General features: G+C 39.3%; 1 protein-coding gene across 1 annotated transcript; it reads right to left on the reverse strand.

Annotated features, from left to right (window-relative positions):
• Window positions 1-1154: 1154 nt before the first annotated feature.
• LOC133664420 (retinaldehyde-binding protein 1-like) lies at window positions 1155-24049 on the reverse strand. Its single transcript, XM_062069034.1, has 8 exons — window positions 23968-24049; window positions 23749-23783; window positions 12702-12830; window positions 12434-12638; window positions 5070-5248; window positions 1855-2013; window positions 1676-1786; window positions 1155-1609 (listed from the first exon to the last, which is right to left on the reverse strand). The coding sequence occupies exons 2-8, from the start codon at window positions 23755-23757 to the stop codon at window positions 1463-1465; spliced, it is 939 nt and encodes a 312-aa protein (XP_061925018.1). The 5' UTR covers window positions 23758-23783; window positions 23968-24049; the 3' UTR covers window positions 1155-1462.
• Window positions 24050-24135: the final 86 nt, after the last annotated feature.

Consider the following 24135-nt stretch of genomic DNA (forward strand, 5'->3'; position numbering starts at 1 on the left):
CATTAATTGTGCCTTCACAGATGTGTAAGTTACCAATGCCTTGGGCACTAATACACCCCCATACCATCACAGATGCTGGCTTTTGAACTTTGCCCCTATAACAATCCGGATGGTTCTTTTCCTCTTTGGTCCGGAGGACACGACGTCCACAGTTTCCAAAAACAATTTGAAATGTAGATTCGCCAGACCACAGAACACTTTTCCACTTTGTATCAGTCCATCTTAGATGAGCTCGGGCCCAGCGAAGCCGGCGGCGTTTCTGGGTGTTGTTGATAAATGGCTTTCGCTTTGCATAATAGAGTTTTAACTTGCACTTACAGATGTAGCGACAAACTGTAGTTACTGACAGTGGTTTTCTGAAGTGTTTCTGAGCCCATGTGGTGATATCCTTTACACGCTGATGTCCCTTTTTGATGCAGTACCGCCTGAGGGATCAAAGGTCTGTAATATCATCGCTCACGTGCAGTGATTTCTCCAGATTTTCTGAAACTTTTGATGATATTATAGACCGTAGACGGTGAAATCCCTAATTTCCTTGCAATAGCTGGTTGAGAAATGTTGTTCTTAAACTGTTCGCCAATTTGCTCACGCATTTGTTCACTAAGTGGTGACCCCCACCCCATCCTTGTTTGGGAATGGACCCTGCTTTTATACAGCACCCACCTGTTCCCAATGAGCCTGTTCACCTGTAGGATGTTCCAAATAAGTGTTTGATGTGCATTCCTCAACTTTCTCAGTCTTTTTTGCCACTTGTGCCAGCTTTTTTTAAACATGTTGCAGGCATCAAATTCCAAATGAGCTAACATTTGCAAAAAATAACAGTGTTTTCCAGTTGGAACGTTAAATATCTTGTCTTTGCAGTCTATTCAATTGAATATAGGTTGAAAAGGATTTGCAAATCATTGTATTCTGTTTTTATTTACCATTTCACAATGTGCCAACTTCACTGGTTTGGGGGTTTGTAGATGATTTAACTAAAATACAAAAAAAGACCAAACTTGTGTGTTTATTGGAGGCCATTTAGATGTTATAGATTAGATGCAAGCTGATATAAAGCGATACTTGTTTTTTTTTGGCTGATATCAGATCGAGACACTCCTAATTACGATGTTATGACCCTAAGAATGTACAGTAACACAAAGACAATCTCATTTTATTCGATACATTGCAAGTTTATTCATAATAACGTCACAACTCTCAACATGTTACTCGTCATAAAAATCCTAAAATGGAACCATTCCAAATATCGGCCATCATGGGTCAGAACCGCAGGCACAAGCTTTAAATGTCATTTCTACGGCAAAACCAACTCCTTCTGCCTAAACGTTCAACTGTACACAAACAAGTCGTTCTGTATTATCTAAGTATCCATATCTGTGAACCATCCTAAATCTAGACACTTCTTTTTTTTGGGGGGGGCGCGCATTAAAGGTGGCGCTATAGCTTCAAACCAGGTCCTGGTTCAGAGAGCCGTGTCCTCAGAGCCAAAGAGCCTGGTGGCGATGGCTCGGCAATCAGCCACGGGAGCGTTCCCATCAAAATCCGCGGGCAGGATGTCGGCGTCAAACTCTTTCAAGTAGTTGTCCAGCTCCTCCCCGTGAACAAACACCTGAGGACCAAGGTACCCGTTAGTACCGTTAGGACTGGGGGGGAGGGGGACTAGTTCCCTTCATACCCGTTCAAGCAGCTTGCTCTTCATGAAAGGCTTGACCACGTTGTAGGTGGTGGTGAAGTACCAAGGCGGGTGAGTCACGTGGACCGCCTTGAAACGGGCCGGGAAGGAATCCTGCAGGCCAAAATGTTCTAGTATCAAATTTTAAAAAGTAATAGTTACTTCTCTGTGTTATGTCCGACCTGAAGCATGTCCACCATCTTCTTGAGCTCAGCCGGTTTAATCCCTGAGGCGTGCTGCATGGTGAAGCCCTTGAAGTTCTCGATCAGGACAAAGCCGTTGATCTGAGTCTCCTCATTCTCAAGCAGCTTCTCCAGGATCACACAGTAGGCTCTCAGGATCTGACACATCGTTGGGGATAATCAGAATTTTTTGGAGGGGCAGATGCTGCAGCTAGAAAACGCTACAGTGTCAGGGTCTCACTAGTGATGTGCGGATCGGTACTGAAATATTAGTAATACCGGATTTTTATGCTCTAATATCGATCCTCAAATTAAAATATCAATACTTTTTATACTTTAGATCAGGGCCGTCCAAACTTTTCCCACCGAAGGCCGCATACTGAAAAGTCAAAGTGTGCGGGAGCCATATTGATATTTTTTATTTAAAAACATGCTCAAACAGATATTGTATCAGCTTTCTATTATTGGTAACTAAGTATATTATTAATAATTATAAGTTAGAACATATCAGTTTTTTCTCATTACATATCAATCAATCAATCAATGTTTATTTATATAGCCCTAAATCACAAGTGTCTCAAAGGGCTGTACAAGCCACAACGACATCCTCGGTACAGAGCCCACATACGGGCAAGGAAAACTCACCCCAGTGGGACGTCAATGTGAATGACTATGAGATACCCATTTTTTACTCCTTTTTCTAACATTTTTTCCCCCATGTAAGAATAGAATTAAAATATCACTGATACAAATAACCTGGTGTGTCAAAAATTATCCCTGTATGAAAAAAAGTGATGCTCAGTTACATGTTCTGTTTATTATGGTTGTAATTTTCAAAATAATAAATATGTTAGTATTATTTTATTTTATAATTAACTAACCACATTTTGTTTATATTTTAACAATTTTTTTTTTGTGAGCTTCTAATATTTTAGGTTAGGGGTGTCTGAATGTTTTTCACCAATCAAGCAATCAATCAATGTTTATTTATATAGCCCTAAATCACAAGTGTCTCAAAGGGCTGCACAAGCCACAACGACATCCTCAGTTCAGAGCCCACAAAAGGGCGAGGAAAAACTCACAACCGAGTGGTAAGTCAAGGCCAAGGGCCGCATACTGAAAAGTCAAGTATGGGGGGGCCATTTAAAAAATGCTAAAGGCTAATGCCTGTGTGTGTGTGTGTGTGTGTGTGTGTGTGTACCGTTCAAAAGTTTGGGGTCACTCAAACAATTTTGTGGAATAGCCTTCATTTCTAAGAACAAGAATAGACTGTCGCGTTTCAGATGAAAGTTCTCTTTTTCTGGACATTTTGAGCGTTTAATTGACCCCACAAATGTGATGCTCCAGAAACTCAATCTGCTCAAAGGAAGGTCAGTTTTGTAGCTTCTGTAACGAGCTAAACTGTTTTCAGATGTGTGAACATGATTGCACAAGGGGTTTCTAATCATCAATTAGCCTTCTGAGCCAATGAGCAAACACATTGTACCATTAGAACACTGGGGTGATAGTTGCTGGAAATGGGCCTCTATACACCTATGTAGATATTGCACCAAAAACCAGACATTTGCAGCTAGAATAGTCATTTACCACATTAGCAATGTATAGAGTGTATTTCTTTAAAGTTAAGACTAGCTTAAAGTTATCTTCATTGGAAAATAAGGACATTTTAATGTGACCCCAAACTTTTGAACGGTAGTGTATACTGTATATATATATATAAAATATATATATAAATATATTATACATACATATTTATATATTTTATATATATATATATATATATATATATATATATATATATATATATATATATATATATATATATATATATATATATATATATATATATATATATATATATATATATATATATATATATATATATATATATATATGTATGTATAATATATTTATTATTGTGGTTGTAGTTTGCACTGGTGCTCAATATCTCAGGCTAATTTTGTTTTCGTAATGGACTTTTAAGTAATTAGAGTATTAATACAGTAGTGGTGACACCAGGGGTCAGGGCCAGCAAGGCCTTCTCTTCAGGCCTAAACACTATCAAAAGAAGGACTGCCTTACATTTGTGATTTAAATTCTAGTATGCGATCCATAAAATTGTATTGATTTATTACCAACAGTCCATTAGCTTTATTTCGTTGCATGTTTGTCTATGTTTGTTAGATTTCTTTTGTCCAATGAAAATCAGGCTTCTATGTGTTGCCATGTCATTTTGATCTGCTCAGGGCCTGCAGAGTGAGGATTAAAGGCAGATGTCACTTAGACTACAGGAGCAGGTTGTCTCTTTATCCAACCACATTCGCCTGACAGAGCTTGCTAGCAGGCGCCTTAACGTCAACATTTTTAATTTTCTCCTGTATTAGTGCCGTGAGATACAGTCTGGTGTGCCGTGGGAGATTATGTAATTTCACCTAATTGTGTTATGCAAATCAGTAATTATAATCCTCAAATGTGCCGTTGTTGAGTGTCTGTACTGACTAGAGCTCGGCAGAGTAACCATGTAATACTCTTTCATATCAATAGGTGGCAGCAGGTAGCTAATTGCTTTGTAGATGTTGGGAGCATGGATGTCGGGAGGCAGTGTGCAGGTAAAAAGGTATCTAATGCTTAAACCAAAAATAAACAAAAGGCATTGAAGCTTAGGGATGGTTATGTAAAACGAAACTAAAACTTAACTGGCTGCAAAGTAAACAAAAACAGAATGCTGGATGAAAGCAAAGACTTACAGCGTGTGGAGCAGCAGACAGCGTCCACAAAGTACATCCGTACATGACATGACAATCAACAACAAAATAGGAGCGCAAGACAAGAAGTAAAACACTACACAGGAAAACAGCAAAAAACTCAAAATAACTCACGGCGTGATGTGACAGGTCGTGACAGTACACCTACTTTGAGACAAGAGCTATAGTGATGCAGGGTTGGTTATGGTTTGAATTCATATCCAACAATTGGGAGAATGACTTTTTATTGTCAATATCAGTTGCTGAGTTTCATTTTTTAATGTTTTCCGCTGGTGGTGTGCCTCTGGATTTTTTTAAATGAAAAAAATGTGCCTTGGCTCACAAAAGGTTGAAAAACACTGGTGTATATAGCTAACTGGTCATTTAGCATTGCTTCGAACACGGTCACAATGTTTATTTGCATTTTTGTGTATTTTTAATGGTTTTACGTCGTGATGGCGGTGGTATTACCTCATCAAAGGTGATCTCCTCCAGGTCCCAGTTCTCAATGTTGAAGAGCAGAACCACACGGCCGTACTTGTCCCTGCTTGGCAGGACCACGGGGTAGCCCGCCTCAATGGTGCTGCGAACCGCCTCAGGGGTTAGGTTCTCAAAAAGCTCCGGGTACTCCTTCCTGAAGCGTACGTAGCCTAAAACACAATCGTCAACATTGCATCTTCTTATTGTGTGTGCACTGTCTCGGTTAAAGGGTAACTGCACTTTTTTTTATTTTATTTTGCCCCTCAGCCATACTCTTGTGAGACAAGAACACACATCTTTGTGTGCGTTCTCAATGGTGGAAAAACTGCTAGTAAGAGACGGCTAACACTGCGCTCTGAAAACATCCTAAAAACGGCAACAATGCTCTATATACAGTAGATGCCATGACCTGCATGTCAACCAAGCAATGTTGACATTGCTATTGTAAGAACTAACTCTGAGGAACTACTTTTCCGGCGTTGTGACACATCGCCTTGCTCACACTGCTACTAGCTAGCCTGAGCTGCTAATAACGTAGGTTGCGACCCGCCATAAAATAAAGAAGGAGCGTGAGCTGTGTCTGTATTAGTGTTGTCCCGATACCAATATTTTGGTACTGGTACCGTTACCAAAATGTATTTCGGTACTTTTCCATACTTTTCTAAATAAAGGGGATCCAAAAAAAATTACATTATTGGCTTTATTTTAACAAAAAATCTTAGGGTACATTAAACATATGTTTCTTATTGCAAGTTTGTCCTTAAATAAAATAGGGAACAAACAGTACAAGACTGTCAAGACTTGGACTTTGGGGTGTGTTTTCCCGGAAGGCAACGGAAAGTTGGCGCGGGCAAGGCGTGAATGTGAGTACATATTTTATTTAACACTATCAAAAAAGAACAAACGAAAGGCGCGTAGAACAAACTTTACTATTGAAAGAAAACTTGCACAAGGGCAGGAACTATAAACAATAAACAAAAACTTACTTGGCATGGAACGGTGAAACAAACAGCGTGAACTGAGCATGGAATCGTAAACATGGCATGAAGCAGAGTGATGATAATGTCGCCAGGCCGACTGCCTGGCAACTGAAAGCTTAAATAATCGTGACATGATTACAACAGGTGCGTGTGTCCAAAGGTGTCCGTTGCGTGAGTCCAAAAACAGGTGAAACTAATAAGTAGTCATGGAAACAAAACAAGCAAGAGTGCACAACCAGGAACTAAAAAGAGTCCAAAAAATAAACAGCACATGGCCAAACAAAAACATGATCAACAGACATGACACAAGACAACTAGTCTTTTAGTAGTAAGTAAACAAACAAAGGCTCCTAATTAGTCTGCTGACATATGCAGTAACATATTGTGTCATTTTCCATTCTAATATTTTGTCAAAATTATTAAGGACAAGCTGTAGAAAATGAATTATTAATCTACTTGTTCATTTACTGTTAATATCTGCTTACTTTCTCTTTTAACATGTTCTATCTACACTTCTGTTAAAATGTAACAATCGCTTATTCTTCTGTTGTTTGGATACTTTGCATTAGTTTTGGATGTTACCACAAATGTAGGTATCAATCCGATACCAAGTCGTTACAGGATCATACATTGGTCATATTCAAAGTCCTCATGTGTCCAGGGACATATTTCCTGAGTTTATAAACATAATATAACATTTTTTTTAAACGAAAAAAGATTTTGTGATGCTAAAAAATATCGATGTAATCATAGTAGTATTGACTAAATACGCTCCTGTACTTGGTATCATTACAGTGGATGTCAGGTGTAGATCCACCATTGGCGTTTGTTTACATTTTTTAGAGGCGGTATAGTACCGAATATGATTCATTAGTATCGCAGTACTATACCAATACCCGTATACCGTACAACCCTAGTCTGTATTGCCTTTCAGTTTGGAAAAAGTTCATGCTCGGTTAAATTTGACGCATCTCACTTGTATGGCAGGTTGTGGCGCCAATTTTTCCAACTTTAAAAATCCATACACTACCACATTGATACTGTATAATTCTAAATAAATGGAACACAGCATAAGACCATCGCAACATTGCTAGGGAGCTTTTTTTTATGAGGGGTGAGGATTACTCTGGTAAAGTGAAGTGAAGTGAAGTGTGAAGTGAATTATATTTATATAGCGCTTTTCTCTAGTGACTCAAAGCGCTTTACAAAGTGAAAACCCAATATCTAAGTTACAATTAAACCAGTGTGGGTGGCACTGGGAGCAGGTGGGTAAAGTGTCTTGCCCAAGGACACAACGGCAGTGACTAGGATGGCGGAAGCGGGGATCGAACCTGGAACCCTCAAGTTGCTGGCACGGCCACTCTACCAACCGAGCTATACCGCCCCGAAGTGCTGAAAGATACAGCCATCCCATCAGTCGGCATGCAAGTGTGACCGGAAAATGCATGTGACTGTTTTATGTTCTTATTTGTAAGATTTAGCAATAATTCTGCAAGGCTCTTACAAAGTCTGCCATTAGTGGTGTCAAACACAGAAAGTGCTCTACATGTTGACAGAAGTAGCGATGGTTGCTATGCACTCTGTAAAATCAACACATCCAGGAAAGAAGTTACAGTAATGCTTAAACTGATAAACTTTTGTAAATATTGCATGTTATTAGTAATGTGCCTGTTACTACATTACATATACAGTATACCTATAACATGTATACTGTATAAAACTGTGTTGGGGGGGGGGGGGTTTGGATGTTTTTTAGAGCGCTATATTGGCGGAATAGATGGTATTCCCATTACCTGCATTGTTAGCCGCCTCTTACTAGCATTTTTTCCTTATTTATAATGCACAGAAATGCGAACGACATGTGTTTTTGTCTCACATAGGGAGTGTGAATGATGGGCAAACTTCCAAAAAAGTGCAGTTCCCCTTTAGGGGTATGCCCCTTAACAAGAATGTTGCTGTTCCCGAACATGTACAGTCCTGCTGTATGCGCTTTTCATGCCCCAATTAACCAGATTGTGTTCATGTGTGTGTGTGTGTGTGTGTGTGTGTGTGTGTGTGTGTGTGTGTGTGTGTGTGTGTGTGTGTGTGTGTGTGTGTGTGCGTGTGTGTTTGAGTGTTCACAACCCTCAATTAACCCCACATAAAAAGTATGTGTCAAACGCGCATTGCATTCACTAAAGCGGTGGTTCTCAAACTTTTTTACACCAAGTACCACCTCAGAAAAAATGTTGGCTCTCTAAGTACCACAATAATGATCAACATTATAATACAGTAGCGTAGAAGGCCTAAATAGTCATTAAAAACAAGACAGAGGTTTTATTTAACGAGCATATTTAATATTTTTGGCCACTGTAACATTACACACAGTTCGAACAGCAACACTGTGTTTGAATATTTAATTAAGTGCTTATTTGGCATAACACTTGGTGGAGCATGCGTAGCACAGTTTACGAAATTTCGGACTATAAGCTGCTACTTTTTTCCTGCACTTTGAACCCTGCGACCTTTAAGATGGAGCGGCTAATTTGTGGATTTTTCTTCACCGACGGCCATAATAACAAAACAAAACAAAACTGAGAATGGTTTTTTTATTGTTTGTGCTATGGCGCCATCTTTTGGACGTGTTCGCCCAATGCAGTTGCTGCAGTGTCCTTCCATTTGTCGGTAGTGCTAGAATCATACTTGCCAACCCTCCCGATTTTCCCGGGAGACTCCCGAATTTCAGTGCCCCTCCCGAAAATCTCCCGGAGCAACCATTCTCCCGAATTTCTCCCGATTTCCACCCGGACAACAATATTGGGAGCGTGCCTTAAAGGCACTGCCTTTAGCGTCCTCTACAACCTGAAAAGGAGACTATTATATATGTGTCCGTTATCCATAGGTTTATCTATAACCCATAAAGTAGGCAGGCACAGAGCTATTCCTCAACGTGTGTTTTTAATCCAGCCGGCATGTTAATACACTGACACACAACATCCGGATTCCCATCATGCATTGCTTCAAAACTACAGCAAGTAGTAATGTCCAAAAACATAACAGACGGAGCAGAAGAACGAAGAAGAGACAGTCATGGCGACAACGAGTAAGAAGAAGAAGCACACTTGCAAGTTCCAAAGTGATTAGAACAAATAATTTCAGTTCATCCAGGACAGCTCGAAGGGGAAGGGGTATGTTGCATGCACATTTTGTAGATCAGACTTCTCCATTGAACACGGTGGCCGAACGGATATACTCATTCATGAACGGATTATTTATATACACTACCGTTCAAAAGTTTGGGGTCACCCAAGCAATTTTGTGGAATAGCCTTCATTTCTAAGAACAAGAATAGACTGTCGAGTTTCAGATGAAAGTTATTTTTTTCTGGCCATTTTGAGCGTTTAATTGACCCCACAAATGTGATGCTCCAGAAACTCAATCTGCTCGAAGGAAGGTCAGTTTTGTAGCTTCTGTAACGAGCTAAACTGTTTTCAGATGTGTGAACATGATTGCACAAGGGTTTTCTAATCATCAATTAGCCTTCTGAGCCAATGAGCAAACACATTGTACCATTAGAACACTGGAGTGATAGTTGCTGGAAATGGGCCTCTATACACCTATGTAGATATTGCACCAAAAACCAGACATTTGCAGCTAGAATAGTCATTTACCACATTAGCAATGTATAGAGTGTATTTCTTTAAAGTTAAGACTAGTTTAAAGTTATCTTCATTGAAAAGTACAGTGCTTTTCCTTCAAAAATAAGGACATTTCAATGTGACCCCAAACTTTTCAACGGTAGTGTATATATATATATATATATATATATATATATATATATATATATATATATATATATATATATATATATATATATATATATATATATAAAAACTTGAAAATATAACCCCCCCCCAACACCTCAACAATCTCCCCCACCCCTCCCTCCCGTCTCCCGAATTCGCAGGTTTCAAGGTTGGCAAGTATGGCTAGAATTAGCCACTCAGTCTTCTGGCCGTCCACAGCGTTTCTGCTAATGTAGATTCTTCATTCATAACTCCAAGCAACATTTGTAAGATTTACAATATAACTAAAACCGTTTATACTTTCTAAACCGTCCCATGTGTGATGTCTGTAGGAGTATTCTCATGCATATTTGTATGTGCTATCGCCATGTAATGATGCTAGCGTCGTTAGCATTAGCTAATACGCTCACACGTTTACGAGTGCCTGTGTTAGTGTTATTAACTTACAAAGGCGTTCTTCTTCTGTTCTTTAAGTTTCACAAATTCCTCAGTAAACTCACCAAGACGTCATGGTGGAGTTATTGAGTCTGTTTAGCTGGTTAGGCTATATTTCTAAATGTTTGTAAGAAAAAAAAAGGCTTTTCTTGAAATAAAAAAATTGTGTAAAATGTTATGTTTGTTACAAATAGGGGTATAACTTTTTCACTTCCGGTACGAGACCAATATTGAAACCTTGAGTTTCTGCTGATACAGATATTGAGCCTATACGATATCAGCCCAAATCTTACACATGTTTATTATTATGTAATGTAGAATATTAGAACATTTTTGATCAATGGTAAGTATGAAAAACATTAAACCTATTAAGTGTTCATTTGTTTTTTCTCAAAACCTAGTGGCCACAATAATTCCTTGAATTAAGCGCATGGCACAGTAAATTGAACGATGCGGACACGTTTGTTGCTGGATACTTTCTGATAGATTGCGTAAGAAAAATGCAACAATAATTTTTTTCATTCTTGTTCATATTGACAACAAGTGTGTTGTTTTAGACTGCAATATTGTTCAGTTAAGAGCACTTATTATGCTTGTGTGCTATTGTGTGCTTAGTTGTTGTGTAGCTGCCAGCTCCTACTAGGCTATATTTATAATTTTTTGTAAGAAAAAAAAAGGCTTTTCTTTAAATAAAAAAAATGTTTAAAATGTTATGTTTGTTACAAATAGGGGTACTACTTTTTCACTTCCGGTACGAGACCAATATTGAAACCTTGAGTTTCTGCTGATACAGATATTGAGCCTATACGATATCAGCCCAAATCTTACACACGATTGTTATTATGTAATGTAGAATATTAGAAACGTTTTGATCAATGGTAAGTATGAAAAACATTAAACCTATTAAGTGTTCATTTGTTTTTTCGCAAAACCTAGTGGCCACAATAATTCCTTGAATCAGGTGCATGGCACAGTAAATTGAATGATGCGGACACGTTTGTTGCTGGATACTTTCTGATAGGCTTCTGCCTTGTGGACTTTGTATGCGTAAGTAATATGCAACAATATTTGTTTTCATTCCTGTTTATATTGACAACAAATGTGTTATTTTAGACTGCAATATTGTTCAGTTAAGAGCACTTATTATGCTTGTGTGCTAAGTTGTTGTGTAGCTGCCAGCACCTAGTAAGCTATATTTGTAAATTTTTGTAAGAAAAAAAAAAGGCTTTTCTTGAAATAAAAAAATAGTTTAAAATGTTATGTTTGTTACAAATAGGGGTGCAACTTTTTTGCTTCCGGTACAAGACCAATATTGAAACCTTGAGTGTTGGCTGATACAGATATTGAGCCGATACGATATCAGACAGAATCTTACACACGTTTATTGTTATGTAATGTAGAATATTAGAAAAGTTTTGATCAATGGTAAGTATGAAAAACATTAAACCTATTAAGTGGTCATTTGTTTTTTTTCGCAAAACCTAGTGGCCACAATAATTCCTTGAATTATTGGCACAGTAAATTGAATGTTGCGGATACGTTTGTTACTGGACACTTTCTGATAGGCTTCTGCCTTGTGGACTTTGTATGTGCAAGTAATATGCAACAATATTTTTTTTTTATTCTTGTTCATATTGACAACAAATGTGTTGTTTTAGACTACAATATTGTTCAGTTAAGAGCACTTATTATGCTTGTGTGCTATTGTGTGCTTAGTTGTTGTGTAGCTGCTAGCTCCTAGTAGGCTATATTTGCAAATTTAAGTGGACATACTATCAGTTATTGCCAAAACATGAAGAAGGGGCCAGATTAAAAATAAAATCAGCTTTTTCCTACTCCTTTTCGGACATGTTGAATTGCGCTGTAAACAAGTGATGTACTAACTTCGTTTTAAAGCAATGCAGTAATTACATAAGCAGTACAGTCCACTGTGAAGTTCCCAGCAGAACCACGGTGAGTTCACGTGCAAAATAAACACGCTGTCCCAGTTGGACACAAAGGACGTCTTTGTGAGGGTCCTATCAAAGACCCTAATTAACAAACACATGGCTCCCTGTCTCACCCACGGACAGAATTTGTGCTAAACAAGAGCACAAAAGAGGCCCCTGCGGAATCCACACAATGCAAAAATAATACGGATAGAAGACGCTTTTACCCTTCATGAGCTCGTGGGTTCTGACGACGTCAAACTTGCGGGCCCTGAGGAAACGCAGCATCAGAGAGTCCGGCTTGTCCCCGAGACGCTCCAGGACCAGTTTGGCCAGGTCGTTCCCCTCGGCGGCCATGTCCTTCATCATGGCCCGCAGGTCTTTGACGGACGACGCCCTCCTGTCCTCGGTCTCGCTCAGCTCGTCTTTGGCCTGACACGAAAACACATTTAGGTGTGATTTCTTCTCGACTACTTCCGTAATGGCATTAATGACCTTTTGAGCAGTGTGGCCTGGCATTTTGTGGCATGGTCCAAACACGGGCCCGTGATCCTTCACTGTCAGATGCTCCAGCTTGGACCGCATGGCCTGCTCCTCTTCTGACACCATGCGGAAAGATCCGGTCTGGGTGACGGAGGAAAATGTATGTTATGCCCAACCTTTCTTTAACCAAGTGTGACTTTTTTATACCAAAATCGGCACCTTGAGTCTTGACCTATACCGATATTAAAGCGATACGATAGCAGCACGAATCATAGCACATACTTTTGTTATTTTGTGTTTATATGTGTATACTGTATATGTGTGTGTATATCCATCCATCCATTTTCTACCGCATGTCCCTTTCGGGGTCGCGGGGGGTGCTGGAGCCTATCTCAGCTGCATTGGGGCGGTAGGCGGGGAACACCTTGGACAAGGTCATCACAGGGCCAACACAGATAGACAGACAACATTCATATAAATATATATATATATATATATATATATATATATATATATATATATATATATATATATATATATATATATATATATATATATATATAAATGTGTGTGGGGGTTGTGTGTGTATAAATGTGTATATATTTGTGTGTTTATATGTACATATGTGTGTATATATGTATGTGTATGTGTCTATATACAAATAGACACATATAGACACATATACAGTATATATATATATATATATTTGTGTGTATATATGTATATATATGTGTATATATGTATGTGTGTATATTAAAGATTAAGATTAAAGATACCAATGATTGTCACACACACACTAGATGTGGTGAAATTTGTCCTCTGCATTTGACCCATCCCTATACAGGTATATACATATATAACCATATATACATATGCGTATGTGTATATATATATATATATATATATATATATATATATATATATATATATATATATATATATATATATATATATATATATATATATATATATATATATATATATATATATATATATATATATATATATATATATATATATATATGTGTATGTATATGTATATATGTATGTGTATGTATATATTTATGTATGTAAAAATGTGTATGCATATGTGTGTGTGTATGTGTGTATATATATATATATATATATATATATATATATATATATATATATATATATATATATATATATATAACTATATATATATATATACTGTTTTAATTAATAAGTACAGACCTAACTGCTTGGCATCTCTGCCTGTCGCACCTCCTCCAGTGCACTTCGAGGTCAGCTGCAGGGTCGTCAGCTGGTGCCACCGTTCACTGATGTTTCGCCCCCAAGCCAGGACACCTCGCGGTGGGGGGGCAGTGGCTAAGCGGGGACGTCTCCCCGCGCCACTCCCTGCAACTGACCTCAATGGGGTGTTGAGCCCCAAGTGTTGTCCCTCCTTCTTAGCCACATCCAGAAACTTGCCTTCTCTGCCTCCTCTGCCAACTCCTTAATGGCCCTCCTCAGGCTGTAACCGGTCATTCCCGCCGCACGCAGGAGCCGGGTCGCAGAACCTCCTACGAAGCCCCTGCATCCGATCTCCACGGGGTGAATGGACGCAGACCAGCCTCCCCCCTTGCAGTCCTCTGCCAGGTCGCTGTACTTTGACCGTTTGAACTCATGTGCTACTGGTATTCCCTCCTCCCATGGCACGGTTAGTTCAATGATGAGGACTTTCTTAGCAGCTGAGGACCACATCACAACGTCTGGTCTTAGCGTTGTCTGTATTACCTCAGTTGGGAAGACTAGCAGCTTGTCCAGGTCAACGCGCATCTCCCAGCCCTTACCAGGGGTAAGCAGAAGTGATGATCTTCCCACCTCTGTCTTCTGTCCTACCTCTCCTGGTTTGATGAAATTGATGTTTGGCCGATGGCGATCTGTGGCGTTGTTTGCCCGACTCTGCATCTCTCCAACAGCTCTGCCAACTACCTCAGCACCTGATTGTGTCGCCACCGGAAGCGCCCCTGCGTCAGCGCGACGTTGCAACCTGAAAGGATATGTTTGAGTCCTGCATTGTCTTTGCTGCACAGGGAGCACTTGCCCTCGCTTCCGAACCACTGGGCGAGGTTTCGAGGGCATGGCAGGGTGTCATACGCTGCCCTCACGAGGAAGCTAAGCCGAGATTGAGGAGTTCGCCAGATGTCGGCCCAGGTTATGACTCTTTTGATGGTATCCTCCCAGCGAGTCCATGCCCCCTGTTTTCCCTGGGATACGGCCTTGATCCAATACTGGTCTTGCGCCACTTGTGTGACCTCTTCCACCACCATGGCCTTCCTCTGCTGTCTCGTGGCTTTGGACCAGAACTGGACTGGTTGCCCCCATCCCAGTCCTGCCCGGCTGTCTTGGACTCTTCCCAGAATCTCCTTGTACTTCAGCCTTGAGACAGCTTGGTCCACTTCCACCTGAGCCTTCCACTTTCGTCCAGTGCGGACAGTCACCGCTGCACTCTTCACAGCTTCGTCTCTTGATTCCCTCAACTCCAGTACAAGGCGAGTCTTCTCCTGCCTGTAACCCAGATTGATTGACTTCAGAGGAAGTTGCAGAATGTTCTTGCCGAAAAGACCTGTGTCCGAGAAACAGCAGGGGAGGCCCAGCCACTTCCTGATATAACCGTTGGCGATGCTGTCCATCTTGCTGGCCTGAGAAGATGGAATTTCGGCTACTTTCAGCGGCCACATTACGCGGTGGAAAAGTGTGAAGTGGTAACACCAAACCTTCAGCTTCCCAGGAAGTTGGCTGCCGTCGATCCTTACGAGCCCCTCTTTTAGTTGTTTCTGGACCACCCTCCCCATCTGCCTGTCCGAGAGCTCTGCTGTATACTCCCTCCCGAGGCTTCGGATGGGCTGCTCTGCCAGGAGTGGAATCTTCTCACCTCCTGCTGTGAAGACTGTCCTGTCATCTCTCACACCCTTCCTGATGGACAGGCTCCCGGACTGAGCAGGCTTTATCTTCATCCTCGCCCAGGCGGTCAGTTCGTCGAAACGCTTTAGGAGTCGTGCTGTGCATGGGGCGGTCTGTAGGATGCTTGTCACATCATCCATGAAACCTCTCAGAGCGGGGAGTCTTCCTCCTGATGGTGTTTTCAGGCCTCTGACCATTTGCCTTGCTCCAATGAGTAACACTTCAAATGCAGCCACAAAGAGGATTGGTGATATGGAGCAGCCCATGGCAATTCCCACTTCCAACCGCTGCCATCCTGTCATATAGTCATCTACTGAGAAGCACATGTGTAGGTTGTTGAAATACTTGGCCATGATGTTACTGACACACACAGGAACGTGTAAGAAATTCAGGGCAAACTCAACCAGCTTGTGTGGTACTGAGCCATAGGCATTTGCCAGGTCGAGCCATACCACGTGGAGGTTGCTCCTCTCTCTTTTGGCACGCTGTATCTGATCCCAAATCACGGATGCATGCTCTATGCACCCCGGAAAGCCTGGCAGTCCGGCTTTTTGACAGCTTGTATCGATGTAGCAGTTGTTGCTGAGGAAGCTGGATATCCTTTTTGCCAGGACAGAGAAAAATACTTTCCCCTCCACGTTCAGTAAAGCAATTGACCTGAACTGGCTGATGTTGGTTGAATTTTGCTCCTTGGGGATGAATATTCCAACTGCCTCTTGCCACTCCGCTGGAATGGATTGCTTCTTCCACACAACACTCATGAGCTTCCACAAGATTGTGGTCACTTGCGGACAGTTTTTATACACCTTGTAAGGAAGCCCGTTTGGTCCTGGTGCAGAGGCTGATCTGGCTTTCTTAAGGACTTCTTTAATCTCGCTCAGCCTAGGTGGGGAAGTGTCGAATGGGGTCTCTGGGGGCTCTGGACGTGGCACATGGCCTGGTGAACCAAGTGGTGTATCTTTGGCTGCATCCGTATACTGGTCCTTGATGTGTTGTTCCAGATCCTCTTTCGCGATGGACAGCTTGCCACTTCGCTTTTCGTCCAGGAGCTGACGGGCAAACCGGAAAGGATCCTTGAAGAAGTCTTTTCTTTCCTTCTCCTTTCGTTTCCGGCGCCTTCTGAGTCTCTCTGCCCAACGCAGCTTGGCAAGACGCTGCTTGAGATCATCCCATAGCACTTTGAGCCCTTCTTTTTCCTCCGCGGCTGCTTTCCTCCACCTCTTACGCAACTGGCGCCTGTTGGTTATAAGCCCCTTGATGTCCCTCTCCCTCCGTCCTTTGTGCCTCTGGGCTGTGGCTCGCTTGGCTGCGCTCTCTCCGAACTTCTCTCTGCACTCCTCATAAATTATGTTACTCAGCGAGGTTAGTTTACGCTCAACCGTCCCTCGCAGGGAATGCTCCAGTACCCCTCTCAGGTGATCGTCAAGCTTGCGCCATTCTGCTTGGTTGCTTGCCTTCGGCCACTTGATCTTCTTGCGCCTTTCTGGATGTTTGCGTTGGCTCTCTGACTGTGCAACTCTCTGGGGGACTGCATGAACTTCGCTCTCGGGTGCTGCATTCATCTCCCCTCCTGCTTCCACTGCCGTTTCCCCTTCAGCATTGCTGGGACCCTCTGCACTGTGGTTTGTCACCTGGCATTGGGTCTCTTCCGTCTGACCTGCCGAAGCAGCGCGGTTATGCTGGTCGGGAGTACTCCCACACTTCATTCTCCCTTGATGAATCCGCAGTCCTTTAAAAGAAGTCACCTTCTGCCACCCGCATTTACACTTCCGGAGAACCTTCTCATTGTCGTTTTCCGTTCCGTTTGTCACCGTTTGATCCGTCAGAATAGGCCCATCTTCCATCCCGCCTCTCGGAGGGCCTTCGGGTTGTTTTTCTTATGCCTTTTCGTAGTCAGTTTGTAGGTGCTTCCTCATGAGGAAGCAAGTGGGTAAGGTGACTAACCGCCCACTCCTGGTACGGTCTCTCCCGTCGTCCACCGGTCTTTCCCGGTTGCCCACCAGACTTTCCTGACTGCCAACTGCTCTTTCACAGTAGTCGCTGGTTCCCCAGAAGTGTCAATTAATAAGTACAGAACTAACTGCTTGGCATCTCTGCCTGTCGCACCTCCTCCAGTGCACTTCTAGGTCAGCTGCAGGGTCGTCAGCTGGTGCCACCGTTCACTGATGTTTCGCCCCCAAGCCAGGACACCTCGCGGTGGGGGGGCAGTGGCTAAGCGGGGACGTCTCCCCGCGCCACTCCCTGCAACTGACCTCAATGGGGTGTTGAGCCCCAAGTGTTGTCCCTCCTTCTTAGCCACATCCAGAAACTTGCCTTCTCTGCCTCCTCTGCCAACTTCTTAATGGCCCTCCTCAGGCTGTAACCGGTCATTCCCGCCGCACGCAGGAGCCGGGTCGCAGAACCTCCTACGAAGCCCCTGCATCCGATCTCCACGGGGTGAATGGACGCAGACCAGCCTCCCCCCTTGCAGTCCTCTGCCAGGTCGCTGTACTTTGACCGTTTGAACTCATGTGCTACTGGTATTCCCTCCTCCCATGGCACGGTATATACAGTATACATAAATATATATATATATATATATATATATATATATATATATATATATATATATATATATATATATATATATATATATATATATATATATATATATATATATATATGTATGTATATATATATATATATATATATATATATATATATATATATATATATATATATATATATACATATATATATATATATATATATATATATATATATATATATATATATATATATATATATATACACACACATACACACACACACACACACACACACATACTTACACATATATGCATACATAAATATATACATACACATACATATATACATATACATACACATACATACAAAAAACTAATTAACACTCAGTAGGGTTAATGTTTTTCATCCTTACCATTGTTCTCGGAGTAATTTCTCTTGATCAAAAAAAAAAAATATATATATATATATATATATATATATATATATATATATATATATATATATATATATATATATATATATATATATATATATATATATATATATATATATGGTAACACTTTAGTATGGGGAACATATTCACCATTAATTAGTTGCTTGTTAAAGTAACAAAGACTTAATTTAGAGTTATTTGGACACTAGAGGAACATATAAGGATTAGGGTTATGGTTAGGGTTACTAATAAGAAATAATTCCGAGGTTATTGAGGGAACACTCTTAATTAATGGCTTACTGGTTGTATGATAAGGCCATGCAGAATAAGGCATCAATAAGTGTTTAATAATGACTAATTAAGAGCCAGTATGTTACTAATCTGCATGGTAATAAGCAACTAACTAATGGTGAATATATGTTCCCCATACTAAAGTGTTACCATATATATATATGGAAAATGTAAACATTTTGATCAAGTGAAATTACTCCGAGAACAATGGTAAGTATGAAAAACATTAACCCTACTGAGTGTTGATTAATTTTTGGCAAAACCTAGTGGTCAGAACAATTCATTGAATTAACCGCATGGCGCAGTAAATTGAATGATGCGGACACGTTTTTTACTGGATAATTTCTAATAGGCTCCTGCCTTGGAGACTTTTCATACGTAAGAAATATGCAGCAATAGTTTTTTTCATTCTTGTTTATATTGACAAATGTGTTGTTTTAGACTGCAATATTGTTCAATTAAGAACACTTATTATGCTTGTGTGCTATTGTGTGCTAAGTTGTTGTGTAGCTACTAGCTCCTACTAGGCTATATTTGAATATTTTTGTAAGAAAAAAAGGATGTTCTTGAAATTAAAATATTGTTTAAACTGTTATGTTTGTTACAATTAGGGGTACAGCTTTTTCACTTCCGGTATGAGATCAATATTGGAGCCTTGAGTGTTGGCTGATACAGATATTGAGCCGGTACAATATCAGCCCGAATCTTACACACGTTTATTATTATGTAACGTAGAATATTAGAAAAGTTTTGATCAAGTGAAATTACTCCGACGAGAACAATGCTAGTTATGAAAAACATGAACCTTATGACAGATTTATGTTTTTGAAGAGGAGTGGGGTTTTTTTTGAGAACACCTCGTGGCCACGATAATTCATTCAATTAAGCACATGGCACAGTAAATTGAATAATGCGAACACGTTTGTTACTAAATACTCTCTAATAGGCTTCTGCCTTGGAGTTTTTATTTTTGTAAATAATATGCAACTATTGTGTGCTTAGTTGTTGTGTAGCTGCTAGCTCCTCGTAACCCACCATGTTTAACTTTTGTAAATTTTGTAAAAAGAAAAAAAAAAGAAAAGTTTTAAAATGTTATGTTTTTTACAATTTGGGCAGAAGTTCTGAAGGTTTTTTCACCAAGTACCACATCAGAAAACACTTGGCCCTCTAAGCACCACCATAATGACCAACATTAAAATACAGTAGGGTAGTAGGCCTAAGTATTCATTAAAAACAAGGCAAAGGTTTTATTTAACAAGTATGATTAATATTTTTGGCCTTTATTCATAGTTTGAACAGTAACACTGTGTTTGAATATGGGAAAATAAAACACTGTACTTTAATCAAGTGATTATTTGGCGTACCACTAGATGGATAGTACACGTACCACTGTTTGAGAATCACTAAATTAGGAGTACAACTTTTTTCACTTCTGGTGCAAGACCGATATTTGAGCCTCAAGTATTGGCCGATACCGGCATTGTTCCGATACGATACCAGCACAAATCATACATATTTTTATTGTTTTGTAATATTGAATTTTAGATCGAGTGACATTACTCAAACAGAGGACAATGGTAGGTATGAATAATAACTTATTTATTATTAACCTTATAACAGACATATGCTGTATTTAAATTGAAATGGAGTGTTGATTTTTTTTTTATGGTGACACAATAATTAATCAAGTTTAGCTCATTATGTAGTAAGTTGACTGATGCGGACACATTTGTTTCTGGATACTCCCTTAAAGACTTTGTATGTGTAAGTAATATGCAACTATTTAATATTTTATACTTGTTTGAATTGACAAATGTCATGCTTAGACTGCAATATTGTTCAATTAAGGACAACATTGCGTCTGCCTAGCTTGTGTTCTTACCTGTTGTGTAGCTGCTAGCTCCTGGTAGCTTATAGCCTACTGTACCAGTTTATATTTTGTACATTTTGTCAAAAAATAAATAAATTTAAAAAAATGGAAAAAAAGAAAAATTATTTTCTGAAAATTTAAAAAATGGTTTCAATTTTTTTATGTTTGTTTCAATTAGGGGTACATCTGTTTCACTTCCGGTATAAGACCGATACGATTTTAGCCTGAATCATACTTACCTGCATTATTTTGTCATGTGGAATGTTTGAAAAGGTTTGATCAAGTGAAATTACTCTAACAGTATGAAAAAACACCAACATATTTAACATTAACCTTATGACAGACTTATGCTGTATTTAAGTTGAATTGGAATGGTATTTAATTTTTATTTTTTTTGGCAATCACGTTAAGCTCACGATGCAGTAAGTTGAGTTATGCGGACACGTTTGTTACTGGATATTTTCTAATAGGCTTCAGCTTTGAATACTTTGTATGTATGTGTAATATGCAATCATTATTATCTGATACTTGCTTATATTGACAAATGTGATGTTTTAGACTGCATTGCTGTTCAATTAAGGACACTTATTGTGTATGTCTAGCCTGTGTGATATTGTGTGCTTAGTTGTTGTGTAGCTGCTAGCTCCTAGTATCACCTTTCAGTGACATGTGATTTTTTTTAAGGGGGTTGGTTCAACAAATCCAACACGCCAAAATGTTTTTATGGGCACAAGAGAAGAATGTTATTAAGGTTTTTAAAATTGAGGCTTTTTGAAGCACATTTCTAGGCTCAATAGTTTGAAGAAGTTTTGGTAAACATAGTCATTTTTAGGATACACCGACAAAAACACACTGTAGTGGACATGATTGACTTTTACAAATAAATCCTGATGATGTTTGATGCCATATGGAAGGATGGGTACCGAATTCAGTACTTTTTCAGGTACCGGAGTCCGTTGGTACTACCGGGTACCGATGCACTTTCAAATCAAACAGCTGGTGTGTAATAAGTGCAATATCTACAGTTTAATCACTCAACAAAAGAGAAGAATAGTACATTCAACTTATTGGCAAAGACTTCTTCCTGCCTATGACAACACACTGTAGCTTATACACTACTGCCATCTAACGTCTTGGAACTGCAACTGCATGCAAAGTACACTATATAATACAGTACAGTGCTTGCAAATGAGACGCATACATCTAAGAAAACAAGTACACTGGACAGTGTTAAATATTAAATACAAACATTTTTTTTTTTAAATTTACATTCATTAACACATTTGTACATGCACAAAAGTACCGCAGATCAATTCAAATGTGAAAGGTACCCACCCATCCCTAGTAATATTTGTGTAACCAAGAATATTTTTTTTTTGCAGTATGAACGACAAAGTGTTTTACAATATTATTACAAAATGCAACAACCAAAAAAAGTTTAATTTCAAGCGATGTTTTTTTCACTTCCAAAGTTAATGTATTTATTTTTGAATATTCTGTATGACCAAACAGATATTTTTTCATTACTGTGATCTTCACGGAAACATTACAAAAATTCAGTAAATAACAGATATGTAAAATTTTTGTTATAAAAATACAACAAAAATAAACATATTGTTATGATTGAGTTATTGAAACACACAAAATGTCTACATACTGTACATATATTGACAGGTAGGATTGGATGATATAATTTTATCTAGATACTAGAAGTAGGATTGATTCAGATTCTTACAGTATCAATTTGATTAAAAATCAATTATCCATCCTACACGGTTGTCATTTCAAACCGATTCTCACAATACACAATTCAAAAAATAAAGAATTTAAAAAAATAAAAATAAAAAAAAATAATAATAATAATTAAAAAAATAAAAACTTTTCAAAAAAGTGTACAGGTTACAATTTTTTAATAGATTTTTAAAAACGATGAATGGATTTAGAATCGGATTAAGAAATAACCTTAATTGAGGTGTGTAATTTTTTGGGGACCCCCTTCTATAAATGATAAATGGCTTATACTTGTATAGCGCTTTTCTACCTTCAAGGTACACAAAGCGCTTTGACAGTATTTCCACATTTACCCATTCACACACTGATGGCAGGAGCTGCCATGCAGGGCGCTAACCAGCAGCCATCAGAGGCAAAGGGCGAAGTGTCTTGCCCAAGGACACAACGGACGTGACTAGGAAGGTAGAAGGTGGGAATTGAACCCCAGTAACCAGCAACACTCTGATTGCTGGCACAGCCACTCTACCAACTTCGCCACGCCGTCCCTTCTAGATACTAGGGGTGTGAATTTTCAATCCAATTTAATTCAGAATCGATTCTTGATTCAAACCGATTCTCGCATTGTATTATTTGGTATAATGATTTTAATGAAACTTTTTTTTTCTTCCTCAAAACAATTTTTACAGGTTAGAAAAACATATTCAAAAAAGTATTCCTATATAAAAAAGATAAATACAATAATAATAATTATTATTATTATCATTAATCGATTTTTAAAATTTTTTAATCGATTCAGAATCCCGAAGAATAAAACTTGCAATTCGGATGTGAATCTATCTTTTTGGGAACCCCTACTAGAGACTGTTGTCCACTACAAAGGACATTGCATACAAAGTTATTAAACACATTTTCTGACCCCAATAATTATTATGGCATATTGTTTTTTCCTACCCTAGGTGATTTTTTTTTAATTTTTTTTAGTTGGGAACTATTTGGCATTGATTGATAAATATGTACAAAAGATACCTTTTTTGTACGTAATACATAATAATTTTCCGACCAATCAAGTGAATTTGCATGGTGGTTGGTCATCTCTAGTTAACATACTAAACCAAAGCACCTTCTTAGTTTATACCTCTTACATGACTGCAGTGATGTGTGTACATTCCTAAGCAGACCCCAGTGGGTTAATCTGCTTCACGTGATTAGAGGAGCTGCTAAAGCCACGACTTTAAAAACACCTTAAATCAGTCAAACATAAATCTGATGGAACTTACAGCAGCCATGTTTGCAGCTTCTCGCAGCAGCGTCACTGTGGAGACAACGTCACCATGTCAAATGTCACACAGTTTGATGCTAATTAATCAAGTCCATTGAATTAGACTCTTCAAGCACTCTACATATTAAGTGTAAACAATAAATGTTTCTATGGTTGGAGTTATGTTGATTTTTTGAATGAGTGAATTATAAAAGTATGGAGCATCACTCAGGCTTACCTTGAGCAGAGCAGTGTGGAGCGGAGGCTGAGAGTGGTGCAGGAGGAGGAGGAAGAAGAGTTCACATAGAAGGACAGAGGACCAGAAGGGGGGAGGAGTCATCACTTCATGACACAGTGGATAACGAACATGGCTCCTTTACATAATGCAAAACCAGTGAAGTTGGCA

This window comes from Entelurus aequoreus, linkage group LG02 (assembly GCF_033978785.1).
Source record: "Entelurus aequoreus isolate RoL-2023_Sb linkage group LG02, RoL_Eaeq_v1.1, whole genome shotgun sequence".
Classification (NCBI taxonomy): Eukaryota; Metazoa; Chordata; class Actinopteri; order Syngnathiformes; family Syngnathidae; genus Entelurus; species Entelurus aequoreus.